The 14,536-nt window shown below is 34.2% G+C and overlaps 1 protein-coding gene across 2 annotated transcripts in view; it reads left to right on the forward strand.

The window, feature by feature from the left end:
• ADK (adenosine kinase) overlaps positions 1 to 14,536 on the forward strand; it is a 507,044-nt gene that overhangs the window by 408,500 nt on the left and 84,008 nt on the right. For both annotated transcript variants that reach the window (XM_021699549.2, XM_021699550.1), the window contains exon 9: positions 8,722 to 8,836. In XM_021699549.2, the coding sequence (XP_021555224.1) occupies positions 8,722 to 8,836 (115 nt within the window). The remainder of the gene's footprint in view (positions 1 to 8,721; positions 8,837 to 14,536) is intronic.

Consider the following 14,536-nt stretch of genomic DNA (forward strand, 5'->3'; position numbering starts at 1 on the left):
AGTTTGTTCAGTTAAAAAGCTACCTCATTAGCTGTATTACATTTCATAAGGATTCACTGGTAAAGCAGTGGTGGAGCAAGACTAAATAGTGAAATATAATGTCATTTAAATAATTTCACCCCTACCACATGTAGATTATCATTATGCAAATTAATTTCCAAAAGGTTGTACTTAACAGTTGTTATGAACTGATTAATTTAAATCCTGCTCATATAAACTTCCTGTTTTAATCGTTTTTTTCCATCTCTCTCTCTTTTTTTTTTTTGGATAGCATAAAACATATATTAATTTTCTGAAACCAGGTATCAATAATTGGCTTTAACTTCCAGGTCCTAATTCTGTTTTCCCAGTGGAAGTGTTAGTTGTCAAGATTCAAAACTCCATGTGGTGGTTGTTGGCAAAATTAGGATAACAGACAAGACCATGTTTTTATCTATATAATATCCATCTTCTAGTTGATTGTTAGAAAACACTGACTTTAATCTGAACCCAGGTTAACTGACAGAGAATGCATAAACTGAGTTTATAAGTTTTATAAGCATCATATTTATTGAGCCAGAACTATGTAGAATGCTGTGTTCTCTACAGCAACTTGGAATGTTGCATGGTAGTAATTTTTACAAATTAAACTGACTAGAGCTGGAATATAGAAACTCTTTCTTTATTTACATGCTCAGCATTGTCTACCATCTAGAGAAGCTGTGAGCATTGATGAGATGTATCACTAAGCTCACTTTGAACTCTTTAGAGAAAAGTGTTGTATGAATTTGTGATGGAACTATTATTTAAATGTACTAAAGGCAGATTCATTATCGAACAACAAAGTAATACATGTGCATGTTACTCATGTCATAGGACTTGACAACCAGACATAAAGCTTCCTCTTCTTGGAGGAAGACAGTAGCTTCTGGTATACATATTCTTTGTAAAAACCATATCAGGGCAGAAAAGCTTGCCTCAAAATACTTGATTATTAGAACTATGATAGCTGCTTGGGAGTTTTCTTTTTTTGTTTTAATATATTCTTATAAATATAGGGTTGAGTCACATGTAGAAGGAATAAAAATTTCCAAGTATTTGTTGAATCTAATTTAAGTTTCACTTTGTAATTTCCCAAACTGGTGATTGGTATTCACAAGTAAATATAGTCAGGGTAATATTCAATTTAAACATCAAATGTTTTGATCATGAAAATATAAGTACATGTTTTCAGTCATGTCTTAAGGTTTCACTAATGTTAAGTTCTAATATTAACAATCGATAACTCTCTTTTGTTACATCAATATTCTCCATAGATAAGAGCTTGTCCAGTGTAAATTTATAGCTTGTTTTCAGTGCTAACATTAAAAAATGTATTTTAGTTCTAGAAAATAACTGGTTTTGTATATGCTTAGAAATATAACATGTTACATAACAAATGATCATGACTCTGTAGTACCTGCAGATAATAATTTTAAATAATTTATTAAACCCAAATTCATACTTTTATTGCCCACTTGAGCTACATGCTTTGAATATGCTTGGTTTAAATTCAGTCTTAGTGACAAAATACTTTTTCTATTTTCTACTAATTGGCACCGTATTAACCTTTCTATTAGTTCTTATTTACCAATTCTAGAATTTTTTTTAACCATAAATCTGCCATAATTGATTACAGCATATAAACAAAGTGATGATGTTTATAATAGTATATCTTATTACCTTCTAATGTAGCAAAACTAATCTGTTGGTGATGTTGACAATGATAGTTAGATTAGGTAAAGCACACCATGTCTTGATGTCACCCTTCATGGGTTCCCTAAAATACTACAAGCATTGCAAAATATATAAGAGCCATGAGTAGAATATTTTTGTTATTAAATATAACCCATATATGGAATGCTATCTAGGGGAATTCAGTGATTTTTAAAATGTCATTAAAGTTTCCTTAGTCCATTTTAAAGAATCAAACAAGAATAAATCACTTTATCTTAATGGTTTAATACCTATAGAAATGTGTCAGTGCTCTCTGGTCTACTGTGACAAACGAGACAAAATCTGCATTTTATCCCTCTCAACCTTAATTTTAACTCTAAATTGGGGCATGCATGAGGAAAGAAATGAAAAGATTAAAAAGAAAGGTGAGCATTTTTTTTTCTTTCCACCAGCTCTGCTGTCCTACCCTCATTTTCTATTATAAATCCCAATCAGTTCCCAAAGCCACTGAATATTGCCACTAGTGATATGTCTGTTAACAGACCAGTCCAAATGCCTCTAAAAATAACCAGTGTTTATTCATCAGGAAATATCTTCAGTGGCATTGTTTATGATATTCCGGTTAGCTTCTCTGCAAATTTTAGATAATCTTTCTTTTTAAAAAAATCCTTAATCTTTAAAATGAATTGGGCAATTTTTAGTAAGAAGAGGCAGCTTAGGAGGGCACTGGAGAATGAGATAAAAACTGGAGCTGGGCAGAGCACAAAGCAGAAGAGAGAGGATATATATATATATATATGAGATAGAAAATTGCATAGTGCCTGATTTAAATGACAGACCTGCTAAGAATTTAAAATGACAATTCTTGAGGTAAAAAGTTTCATGAGGCCTTTTATTATTCTGGAAAATCAGTTCAGACTGCAGTGTGTTTTTAAATCTATTTTATCTTGAACTGAAGTGATTAAAGGTTTATATTTTTAGAACCTAAATAAAAATAAGGTACTTAAAAATATGTTTCATTATGAAACCTTTTATAAAAGCTGTATTGAAAATTGATTTAAATTAAATAAAGAAAATACCTCCAAAGCCTAAATATAATGTTCTTTGTATTTTCATTCTTTGTGCAATGGACTCTATGCCAAATGATGAAGATAATTCATACCTTCTCTACTGGGTCATTTATTCAGTTTACTCCAAGCAACGAATTTTAATTTTATTTTAGATCTCTAAGATATATTACTTCTGACCATAGAGGAAACAAAGCAATCCTTTTCCCCTTTCCAACTTTCCCCACAGCCCCTGACTCTATCCAGAGGATCTCAGACTTGTAATCTTTCTCTGACTGTTGATGACTCTATCATCTTATACCACTGAGACAGGAAAGTATTGAATTGTGTTATCCAATATGGCATCCATTAGCCACATATGGCTATTTAAATTCAAATTAATTAAAATTAAATAAAATTTAAAATTCAGTTCCTAAATCTCAATAGGCACATTTCAAGTGCACTCTATACCCTATGTAGCTAGGGACTACCATATTAGACAGTGCAAATATAGAACATATCCATCATCACAGAAAATTCCATTGATCAACCCTGGATAGAAAGTCCACAGAGTATTCTGGCGGTATTGATTCCCAAAGAATTCTCCCAAGATTTTTCTAAGGTTCTTGTGTTCCTCACAAATACAAAGAATACAATGAACGATCACCCAGAGTTTCTGGAAATAAGACACTATGTTAGGTCCTGCTGGCTAAGAGAGTATAATGCTGCTTTTCTAGGTGACTGAGTCCCAAAAGAGGACAGTTTTAAAAGAGTAAATTAACAGAAAGAGAAAGGTAGTCTTTTAATGCTCTACATTTAGTCATTTATTCATTCAGTAAATATTTACTGAGCACTAACTCTGTGCCTAACACTTTGATAGACCCTGAAGACAAGACAGAAATGACCAGAGAGTATACTGTGAAAGAGAACATGGGAGGGGTTCCTATTTTTTAGATACGATAGTCATGGAATGACTCTCTGAGGAAAGCAAAACTTGAAAAATACGGATATCTAGTATTGACAGAAAAAAGCAAAACAAACAAACAACAGGGAAACAAATTTCAAACAGAGGGAACAAGAGCACATAGGCCCAAAAGGGAAAGAGCATAATGTACTGTGTACTCCAAGAACTGACAGAAGGCCAATGTAACTGGAATGAAGTAAGCGAGGAGGAGGTAGTAGGAGATAAGACTGGAGACTGACACGTCATGTGAACACCATAATTATTATAGGAGGTTCTGTTTGGAAGACAAAAGAATGTGATATGGTTAAGTGAGGCAGTGTGTGGGAACACCACAATTGGTATTCTATAGGAGTAGGTAGATTATGACAGTATTAACATTTGTATCATCAGCTTGTTAAAAATGGAAAGAAGAGAGTGTATTCTTTAATTTGGAAGACAATGCTAAATTTAAGTGTGTAATCAGCAGTGACAATAAAAGCATAATTTAACATCTATAAAATGCCTCACAGTTTATATAAAACCTTTTCCAACATATGATTAATACATTTAATATTCACACAAACCTTTTGGGGGTAGGTAGGGTGGGTATTACCGTATCAGTTCAACAGATTAAAAAAAAAAATAGGCTACATGACTTGTTCAAGGTCACACATAGCTAATATATCATGGAGCCAGAACCAGAGCCAGCTCTTTAAGTGTTGTACTCTTTATATACTACACTTCTTTCTTACTCACATCCTAACATATTGGTGGAGGAGATTAGATTTCCAAATGACCTTGGAAAATGAGAAATATCTTGGAAATCAAAAATTGAAAATCACTAGGGTAAAATACAAGCCAGAATAATTAAGAGAAAAAAATAGCAAACTTAAATTCAAGATCAGTAATGACTTGTGCATGTGGCAGAAAAATTATTTCAGTTGAACATGCTATAGTTTTGTGATAACAACAGGAAGCACACTGCCGGAATTCAAAAAGCAGTACAATCTGTGGATAGCATGGAATGTTGGTTGAGAGTGTAATTTCTGGAGTCAGACTTTGTGGATGCTAGCCCTGGTTCCACCACTTAGTATATTTGTGACCTTAGGAAGCTTCTTAACCTCTCTGACTCAGTTTATTCCCCTACAAAATGAGGATATAGGAATAATACCTACTGCCTGTAGAAGTTAAGATTTAGTGAGCACTTCAGAGCTATATACATGGCTCATAGCTAAATTGTATGAGCTTTCTTCTACTCCTCCCCCTTTTTCCTTTCTCTCCTCCCTTATTAGATACCATATTTGAATTCCCAATACTCAAAACTCTTGAGAGCCTTTCTAGAGATTTTGGGATATGACAGTTTTGGAGAGTATTAAAATGATGGTCATTAGAGGAAAGAAATTAGTATTTATTAAATACTTAGCATGTGCTAAATATTGCATTAAGGTCTTTCACTTACCTCATCTTCTTTCATCCTCACAACAATTATCTTCAACTTTTTATTTTGAAATAATTTTAGACTTACAAAATTTGCGAAAATAGTACACTTATGCTTTCGCTAATATAACATCTTACACAAATGAAGGTATAATGATCAAAACAAGGAAGTTAACATTAGTATGCTACCAATAGCTGAACTACAGCCTTTATTCTGATTTCACCAGTTTCTCCTTAATTTCCTTTTTCTGTTCGAGAATCTAATTCAGGAAAACAAACTGCATTTATTTGTCATGTCTCCTTTGTCTCTTCCTATCTGTGACAGTTTCTCATTCTTTCCTTGTTCATGATCTTGATCCTTTTGAAGAGTACTTGCCAATTATTTTATAGATGCCCCTCAATTTGAGTTTCTCTGATATTTTCTGTTAAGTTGAGGTTATGCATTTTGCCAGAAATACCACAGAAGTGAGTTGCCCTTCTCAGTGCATCATACTGGGGACGCACATGATGTCCCGTTGTCTTAATGTTGATGATGTTCACTTTCAGTATTGGGTTAAGGTGATGTTTGCCAGTTTATTGCCTTTGTTTCTCATAGTATTTATTAAATATCTTGGAGGTGATATTTGGGGACTATGCAAATATCTCATTTCACCTACTAATCTATAATGAGAAGTATCTTAGGGGAGATACTTTGAGACTATGCAAATATCCTGATTCTCTTCAAACTTTTGCCCACTATTTGGGCATATTTCTTTCCCAACATCATTTTTTTTTAGATTTTATTTGAGAGAGAGAGAGAGAGCGTGCAGGGCGAGGGGCAAAGGGAGAGGGAGCGAGGATCTTTAAGCAGACCCCCACTCTGAGCCCAGAGCCTGAGGCAGGGCTTGATCCAATGACCCTGAGATCACAACCTGAGCTGAAACCAAGAGTTAGATGCTCAACTTACTGTGCCCTTCAGGCGCCACCCCCCAGTGTCTTTTAACATAAATATTTTCTTAGTTTTGTAGATGAGGAAATGGAGCCTTATAGAGTTTTATTTACCTGCTCAAGGTACACACATCTAGGTGTGTCACACTCTCAAGTCCCTTGTAATTTCATAATTCTGCTAAGATGTTAGCCCAAGTATAAGGGAGAAGAATCTATAGGGAAGTGTAGGTAGCTGCATAACTAGAAATATTTAGCTTTGAGAAGACAAAATTGAGGTTTTAAGAAAAGTTTTCATACTAGATGGGAATCAGCTACTGAGGCCAAAGCAATGGCTCCTCGAAGGCATAGTTAAGAAATTTAGATTTGGTGTTCACGGACAGTGATCCCAGAGTGACAGAGGAGTTTTGTATGAACTGTGGACATGGATACAATTAGAATAAAGTTTAACCATCCTGTAAAGATTTGGGTTTTATATTTGGGAAGTTTATTTCAATCTTGAATTGCCATTTTTATAAGATTTCATTTGAGACATAAGAAAGGTTTTTTTGATTAGGTTACCAAAACTCCCATAAAAAATATATATATATATCTCTTCCCACTGGCTTGGTAGAAGACAACCGTAGATTCTCATTCTTAACTTATTTCTTATACCACATTGAAGAAAGACCTCTATTTAAAAAAGAAATACATGGTATTCTGCTCCCAAGATGATAAAGTGAATGTATTTCTGGGCTTTACCCCTTTATCTTTATTAAATATGAATGTACTCAATTGTAAGCAAAATTCTGACAGTTGTAAAACTTAAGTGTGGTAAGGAGATTGGGAGAATATATGTCAGTCGTTTTAATTAAATGTATACATTTATTTGAGAGAGTGAAAACATTGTCATTATGTGGCTTTTTTTTTACTTTATTTTATTTTGTTTTATTTTATTTTATTTTGGTCCTTTCAGCTGTTACTAGTCATTTCTAATAGTCGTTTCCCAAAAACTGAGGGAATTTCTTTTCTTATATTGTCAGAGTTCAGGCTTAGTTTTGTTCTAAAATAAGCAACCAAAAGTGAAATAGTCAGCGTGTTTGAAAGGTCAGCAGCATTGTCTTACCACACATGGCTATTCTTTTCAGAAACAACGGTCATCTGGAATCATCATGTTAGGTGTAGTAGAAGCTTAGCTTCATGTATCATCCGGAATTTCTTAAGTATGTAGTGAACAAACAACATTCAAATATTTCACTAAAAATTTTCATACCTTTAAAAATGTCATAGTTTCTGATGTTCATTGTAACCATTATGACTTGTCTACCTTGAGTACCTAAATTTTTCTGTCCTATATATTCTAATTAAACTTTCTTGATGCCACTCAGATATATTTCTCCTCTGGTCTGTGTCTCTCTCCATAACTGTTTGAAACTGCACAGCGATAGAGTACCAATAAAGCCCAAACCATGGATGGTTAGAGGCCCACTGAATTCAAACATGGATTTTTTTAATTACCTAAAATTGTTGAAAACATGATTCTAGGGGCAACTGGGTGGCTCAGTTGGTTGAGCATCCAACTCTTGGGTTTCAGCTCAGGTTGTGATCTCATGGGTCGTCGGGTCGAGCCCCATGTCAGGCTCCATGCTCAGCTTGGAGTCTGTTTGGGATTCTCTCTCTCCACTCCCCTGCTCATGCATGCATTCTCTCTTTCTCTCTCAAACAAACAAATAAATAAATAAATCTTTAAAAAAAAACATGATTCTAGGGGCGCCTGGGTGGCTCAGTCGTTAGGCGTCTGCCTTTGGCTCAGGTCATGGTTCCGGGGTCCTGGAACCGAGCCCCGCGTCGGGCTCCCTGCTCTGTGGGAAGCCTGCTTCTCCTGCTCCCCCTGCTTGTGTTCCCTCTCTCGCTATGTCTCTCTCTCTGTCAAATAAATAAATAAAATCTTAAAAAAAAAAAAAAACATTCTAAAAATCCTACTGACAATAAATAGCTCAAGAGTTAGATTTCAAGTCAGAACATTTATGATGTAAAACTTCGTGACCTATATGATATGAAAAATAGTATCCAAGTTTCTAGAATTACCTTGTAGTTTTTTTTTTAACTTTATCTTTTTTAAATAAAATTAAGTCTATAGGAAACAGCATCTCCTTCTCTCATTTTAGTTCTTTGAAAAAATTGGCATTTTAGCAACATTATTTCCAGAGTCAGCATAATTCTCCAAACCTCTAAAATAATTAAGTACTCCTTTTTTTTTCCTTACAAATCTCCTTAATTGGAAATTTGAAAATGGCTACTTGCTAATATTGAGAAATTATTGTTAATTTTTAAAAATATAGTAGTTATGTGGTTATGTTTAAGTCATTACCTTTCAGGGATACATAATAAAACATTTACAGATAATATTATATTGTATCCGGGATTTGCTTCAAAATAATATGAAAGGTAAGTGAGTGAGACTATAGATGAAATAAAATTTATCATAAATTTAAAATTGTTGCAACTTGATGGTGGGTTCCTTGGAGGCTATTGTACTATTTACTTTTGTATATCGTTGAAATTTTAAAAGAATAACTCTTATAATAGGGGTGTTACCTCTCCTATTTTGAACATGACAAGCTAAATCCTTAATCTACTAGTAGTTTTGCTTTATTGTACTGGTTATGAGAACTTTTTCCTCCTCTCTATTAATAGACTGAAGACATTAAAGAGATAGCCAGAAAGGCACAAGCTCTGCCAAAGGTGAACCTGAAGAGGCAGCGAATTGTGATTTTCACCCAAGGGAGAGAAGATACTATAATGGCTACAGGTACGTGTGGAAATTGTATGCAAAGCCCAGTATAATGAAGATTAATCATTTATAACAGAATTCTATATTATTTATATTATAATTTATTTGAAAACAACATAATTTTTTTTTACCACCTTCATACATTTTGCTTACCCCACCCCAACCCCTGCATCTGGCAACCACCAGTCTGTTCTCTGTATTTGTAAGTTCAGTTTTGCTTTGTTTTTTTTTTAGATTCCACATCCCAGCAAGATCATACAGCATTTGTCTTTCTCTGTCTGAATGATTTCACTTGGCATAATGCACTCAGGGTTCATCCATTTTGTTTAAATGGCAAGATTTTCTTCTCTTTTTTTATGGCTGAATAATATTCTATCATATATATATTTTTTTCTTTATCCATTCATCCATCATTGGACACTTAGCTATTGTCTTAGCTATTATAAATAATGTTGCAGTGAACATGGGGGTATAGATATCTTTTTGAGTTAGTGTTTTTGTTTCTTTCAGATAAATACCCAGAAATGAAATTATGGATCATATGGTAGTTCTTTTTTTAATTTTTTGAGGAACTTCCGTACTATTTTCCATAGAGACTATACCAATTTAGAGTCCCACCAACAATGCACAAGTGTTCCCTTTTCTCCATGACCTCACCTACATTTATTTCTTATCTTTTTGATAATAGGCATTCTAACAGGTGTGAGGTGTTATCTCACTGTGGTTTTGATTTGCATTTCCCTGATGATTACTACTGTTAAGCATCTTTTCATGTACCCGTTGGACATCCATAATAACGATCCAGTTTCATACTTTTGCATGTGGCAGTTTTCCCAGCACCATTCATTGAAGACACTCCTTTCCAGGTGTCTGTTTTTATGCCAGTACCATACTGATTTGATTACTATATCTTTGTAATATAGTTTGAAATCAGGAAGTGTGATGCCTCCAGCCTCGTTCTTTCTCAAGATTGCTTTGACTATTAGGGGTCTTTTGTGGTTCTATATAAATTTTAGGGTTGTTTGTTCTATTTCTGTGAAAATGTACCTTTCGTAGTGTTTTTATTTTAGTAAATATACCTACCTTCTGTCTCAGTAGAAAAGATTTCATTTTCAAGAAGGTAATTTATTAAAATTAAATTGAGTAAATCCACTTTGATTTAGTTTATTTACTCTGGTATTTTGGAGATACTGTCAATCTAGTAATGTCTTTCCTGAAAAAAATTTTACTTAGCAAATTACAATGCTTAACTTAAATGAATTTATCTAATTTTTTTTTAAGATTTTTATTTATTTATTTAACAGAGAGAGAGAGCACAAGTAAGCAGAACGGCAGACAGAGGTAGAGGGAGAAGCAGGCTCTCTGCCGAGCAGGGAGCCCGATGTGGGGCTCAATCCCAGGACCCTGGGATCATGACCTGAGCCCAAGGCAGTCGCTCAACCGACTGAGCCACCCCGGCACCCCGAATTTATCTAATTATAAACAAATAAAATCCGGAGATAAATTACTTCCTCAGCTTTAAACTTCAAGAAGAAAACCTCACTTCTGTTTTTACTCAGTCATCTATTTTATGACACAGAAATATAATAGGAATTTCATCTAGTAAACAAGCATTTTATTGGTTAAAATGATTAATATTGTCAGTATGATGCTACCTACTATTAAAGCCAAATACAAACCTGTTAATTCTGTCTGAACCATTAAAATTAAAACCCATCAGTTAATTAATAATTATTATAAACAATAGCAATTAATTACCTTTGTGTTTATTTTAGTACACTGTTAAATAGAAATTTAAGATATGAGCCTTAAGCATCTAAGTTGGAAATAAAATTAATATACATAAAAATATAAATCCAAAGAAGTATAATTATACTTCTTGATTATTGGTACAGACTATATAGGTTGTATTGACTCAGAGAAGGAGATAAATTGATTAAGCTTGAAGAAAGATGTTATAGTGAATATGAAGTAAATTTTTGTTGAATTAAATCTATAAGCCTGGAAAGGGTCAAAGAAGAAATTATTGTCAAATTTTGGGGAGAAGGAACCTTAGAATTAATTCATTCCGACTTTCTTACTTTAGAATTGTCAAAAGCAAGATTCAAAGACTTACTTCCAAAAATATTTATTTCATAATAATTCAGTGAGTGACAAATAGTGAAGTGGGGTTATAGATAAAATGAGATTCATCATGAGTTAATAATTGTAGAAGCTGGGTGATGGGTATACGAGGGGTGGTCATTATGTTATTACTTCCACTTGTGTATATGTTTAAAATTTTCCATGATTAAAATTATAAAATAGAAAACTAAAAAATAATTTTCAGTCAAGAATCAGAGATACAGGGGCACCTGGGTGGATCAGTCATTTGAGAGTTCAGCTGTTGGTTTCTGTGTAGGTCATGATCTTGGGGTCATGGAATCAAGCCCCACATCTAGCTGCTTGAGAGTCTCTTCCTCTCCCTTTGCCCCTCTCCACGCTCATGCTCACACTCCCTCTCTCTCTCTAAAATAAATAAGTCTTTAAAAAAAAAAGAATCAGAGATACTAAGTGATTTTCAAGATACATTGATATCCTTGCTGAGCCTTGAATTCTAGGAAGAATTTAAAGAAAGGAGGGCAATCCAGTCATATTAGTGAAGAGGATCATATGCGCAAAGGCATCAGGTACCATATAATCTTTGATTGTTATCACAGAAAAAGCAACGCTGTTAATTTGTGCAAGGGAGAAGAGAAATGTCATGAAAAGATATCCCTGCATTGATAATAACTATCTGGATTGCTGTCTTCATATAGTATGTGGCCTGTTCTGTCTTAGCAATGAACACTATTTGGAAAAGTGAAAAACATGCAGACTTCTTATCTTACAGGAACTGTAGTACTGCCTTCAGATTCATAAAATGCTATTTGGTTGCTCTTTATGGAGACATTTATTTTAAGGCTTTATATATTCCTGATATACATATCATACAAGTGTCTTCCTCATTGTGAATTTGCACAATTTCCCCAAAGTTGAAACCTTTAAAATTAGCCCCCCCCTTCCTGTGACTCAATTTCTTTGTCAACTCATTTTGTTCTTTATTAAATCTATTAAGCCATTCTTAGGAATACTTACTAGCAGGAATTTATTTGAGGAAAGACATTGGCTAATCTTTGCTCTTCCTACTATATGAAAATGAACTTAAATTAGAGGATGCACTATATCTGCAATGCATGATAAATACAAGATGGATAGAGAATCTGTTCAGTGGTGTCAGCTACAAAAGCAAACATGATAAATGTTAATGCAGTTTTGAGCCCTGGGATAAGCTATTCAGTGCACAAGCATAGCTGAATCTCTTTGCTATGTTGTTATTCATGGCAGCCAAATAAATGTCAATAATAAAAGAGAATTAAAGATTTTCATTTCCCAGAGGCAATCCTCTAATACGGCTTGATCTTTCATTTCATTTGTAATTCGTTCTCATGTCAGGATGCAATCATTCGCCAGGCTCTGGGTGTCATGTTAAGTCATTTAATAATGATTAAGAACATAAAAATGCTTGGCCTATGGGGCAATTCACAGAAGAGATGCCAATTTGTTATTGTTTTTCCTCCTTTGCTCTTGAATATGGATCAGCTTTTTCCCACCTCCTAGCATTAAAATACTAATGGAAGATGGGGAGGGAAAGTGTCCCTTAATTTACCATAAGTGACATTCCAGAATGGCACAAGGCAGTGCTAACACACTTATTAAAACACTAATTAGGAATCATTGTTCCTTAAACCTTACACGGTAGAGTATTTTTAAATGATCATTGCTAAGTTTTTGGCATTTAGCAATAATGTAACAAAATCTGTTTTCCTGGTATTTAATTCTAGAGACCTTTCTCCTTTTGAGATATGGTGTCTATAAACCACTTTCTGTTATTTTACACATGTAGTTCTTTGAATTCCTCTTTGCTAAATTGTGAATCTAAAGTCTTTAACACCTGTTTTTTTTTGGTCACCTCTATTTCAGTTGTGTATCCATTTTGTATATCCATCTAGTGCAGAAGTTTTGTCACTATCAACCATTGTCTCATTGCTTGCGGGCTAATTGAGTTCCAAGCTTTTTGGGGGTGTTGGGGGAGGGAGTGGCAGGGAGCACTGGAAAGTAATAAGAGTAAGAAGCTAGGAATGACGGCAGGAAAGAAAATATGATTCTGTACATTTTGATCCTCTTAATAAATATTAAATGAACCTGTTAGGTAGCATGGGAGTCAGGTCAAGGAGGTCATTCCTATGTCTATAAATGTAGAAAAACTAAGACTAAAGATTTTTATTACCTACCAGACAGCACCTACTAGTGAGGTCTTCATATATTAACACCTTATTATACTAACAATTTTAAAAATAAATATTTTATATACATGCATATATATACATACATACAACGTACATACACATATACAGATATATATGTCTTTACAGAAAGTTTACATTTCTCCAAATTTCTGTACTAAATATGTCCCTAAAAATTGGAAAAAGCAATAAGATTTTTATTCTAAATTGAAAATAATGCTTTTCACACTTTGGCTCATATGTGACACAATGAAATAGGTCCACTAAAGAATAAATTGTAGACTTTTCTGAATACTTTCAGAATTCTTTCTGGGTTGTTTGAATTGTAATTTTGCCCAATAGGAGGAAATAGATTAGGTCATTAGGTTTTCAACGGGAAGACAGGGGCTGCCATGTCAGAATCACCTAGTGGACTTTTAGTAAATATAGCCCTGCCTTCATAGAAGTATGTTCGATTCAACCTGATACATCCCTGTGAAGAGTATTAGAATATACATCCTCAAGAAGATGTATGAGAATGGGGGTTGTAGAGTCTGTGGAATGGGAAGTGTAGTGTTGTCTATTTGTTGAAAAGATCCCTTAGGTAATATAGCAATGCTGTCTATCCTCCATCTCTCACTTTAAGAGCCATTGGATTAGGTGATTCGATAATGTTGCCTCAAGTTTATGATTTTGTGGGATAATAGAAGCAGAATCTTTTAGCAGCTAAGCATCTAGTACTTCAATAAGTCTTGGTGAATGCTTCTCTCTTGATACATCACGAAGTGTCATGTACTCATCTATTACTAGCAATCTACATATATTATTTTAAATAGTAACTGCATTTGATTAGCTTATAATTTAAGATAGTCACATCGTAGTGCCCTTTATCATTTCCTTATAAGTAAATGGGGTTATTGGAGTTACTTGTCTTCATGTTCCTGAGACCTTAAAGAAACTTGTCACCTCATTTTCTAGTTAAGTTTTCATGTTCTTTGTTAGTACTCAGTGCTGTACATTATAAGAAAAGGTCAATGTGCTTTACAATTCTGGTAGACATAAAGTACAGAAAGTGTGGAATAAAAAATGTAAACTCTAAAGAAAAACAACCTCAGCAGCTGGAAGAATAATGTCAGCGCATCATCAGAACTCCTATTCCTACAAAAAATTGTTATAAGTCATTTTGAAAATGTTCTCTCTACTACAGCCAAAACAATTTTTTTTTTTTTAAAGATTTTATTTATTTATTTGACAGAGAAAGACACAGCGAGAGAGGGAACACAAACGGGGAGGGGGAGAGGGAGAAGCAGACTCCCTGCCGAGCAGGGAGCCCGATGCGGGACTCGATCCCGGGACTCCAGGATCATGACCTGAGCCGAAGGCAGTCGCTTAACCAACTGAGCCACCCAGGCGC

This window comes from Neomonachus schauinslandi, chromosome 6 (genome assembly GCF_002201575.2).
Source record: "Neomonachus schauinslandi chromosome 6, ASM220157v2, whole genome shotgun sequence".
Lineage (NCBI taxonomy): Eukaryota > Metazoa > Chordata > Mammalia > Carnivora > Phocidae > Neomonachus > Neomonachus schauinslandi.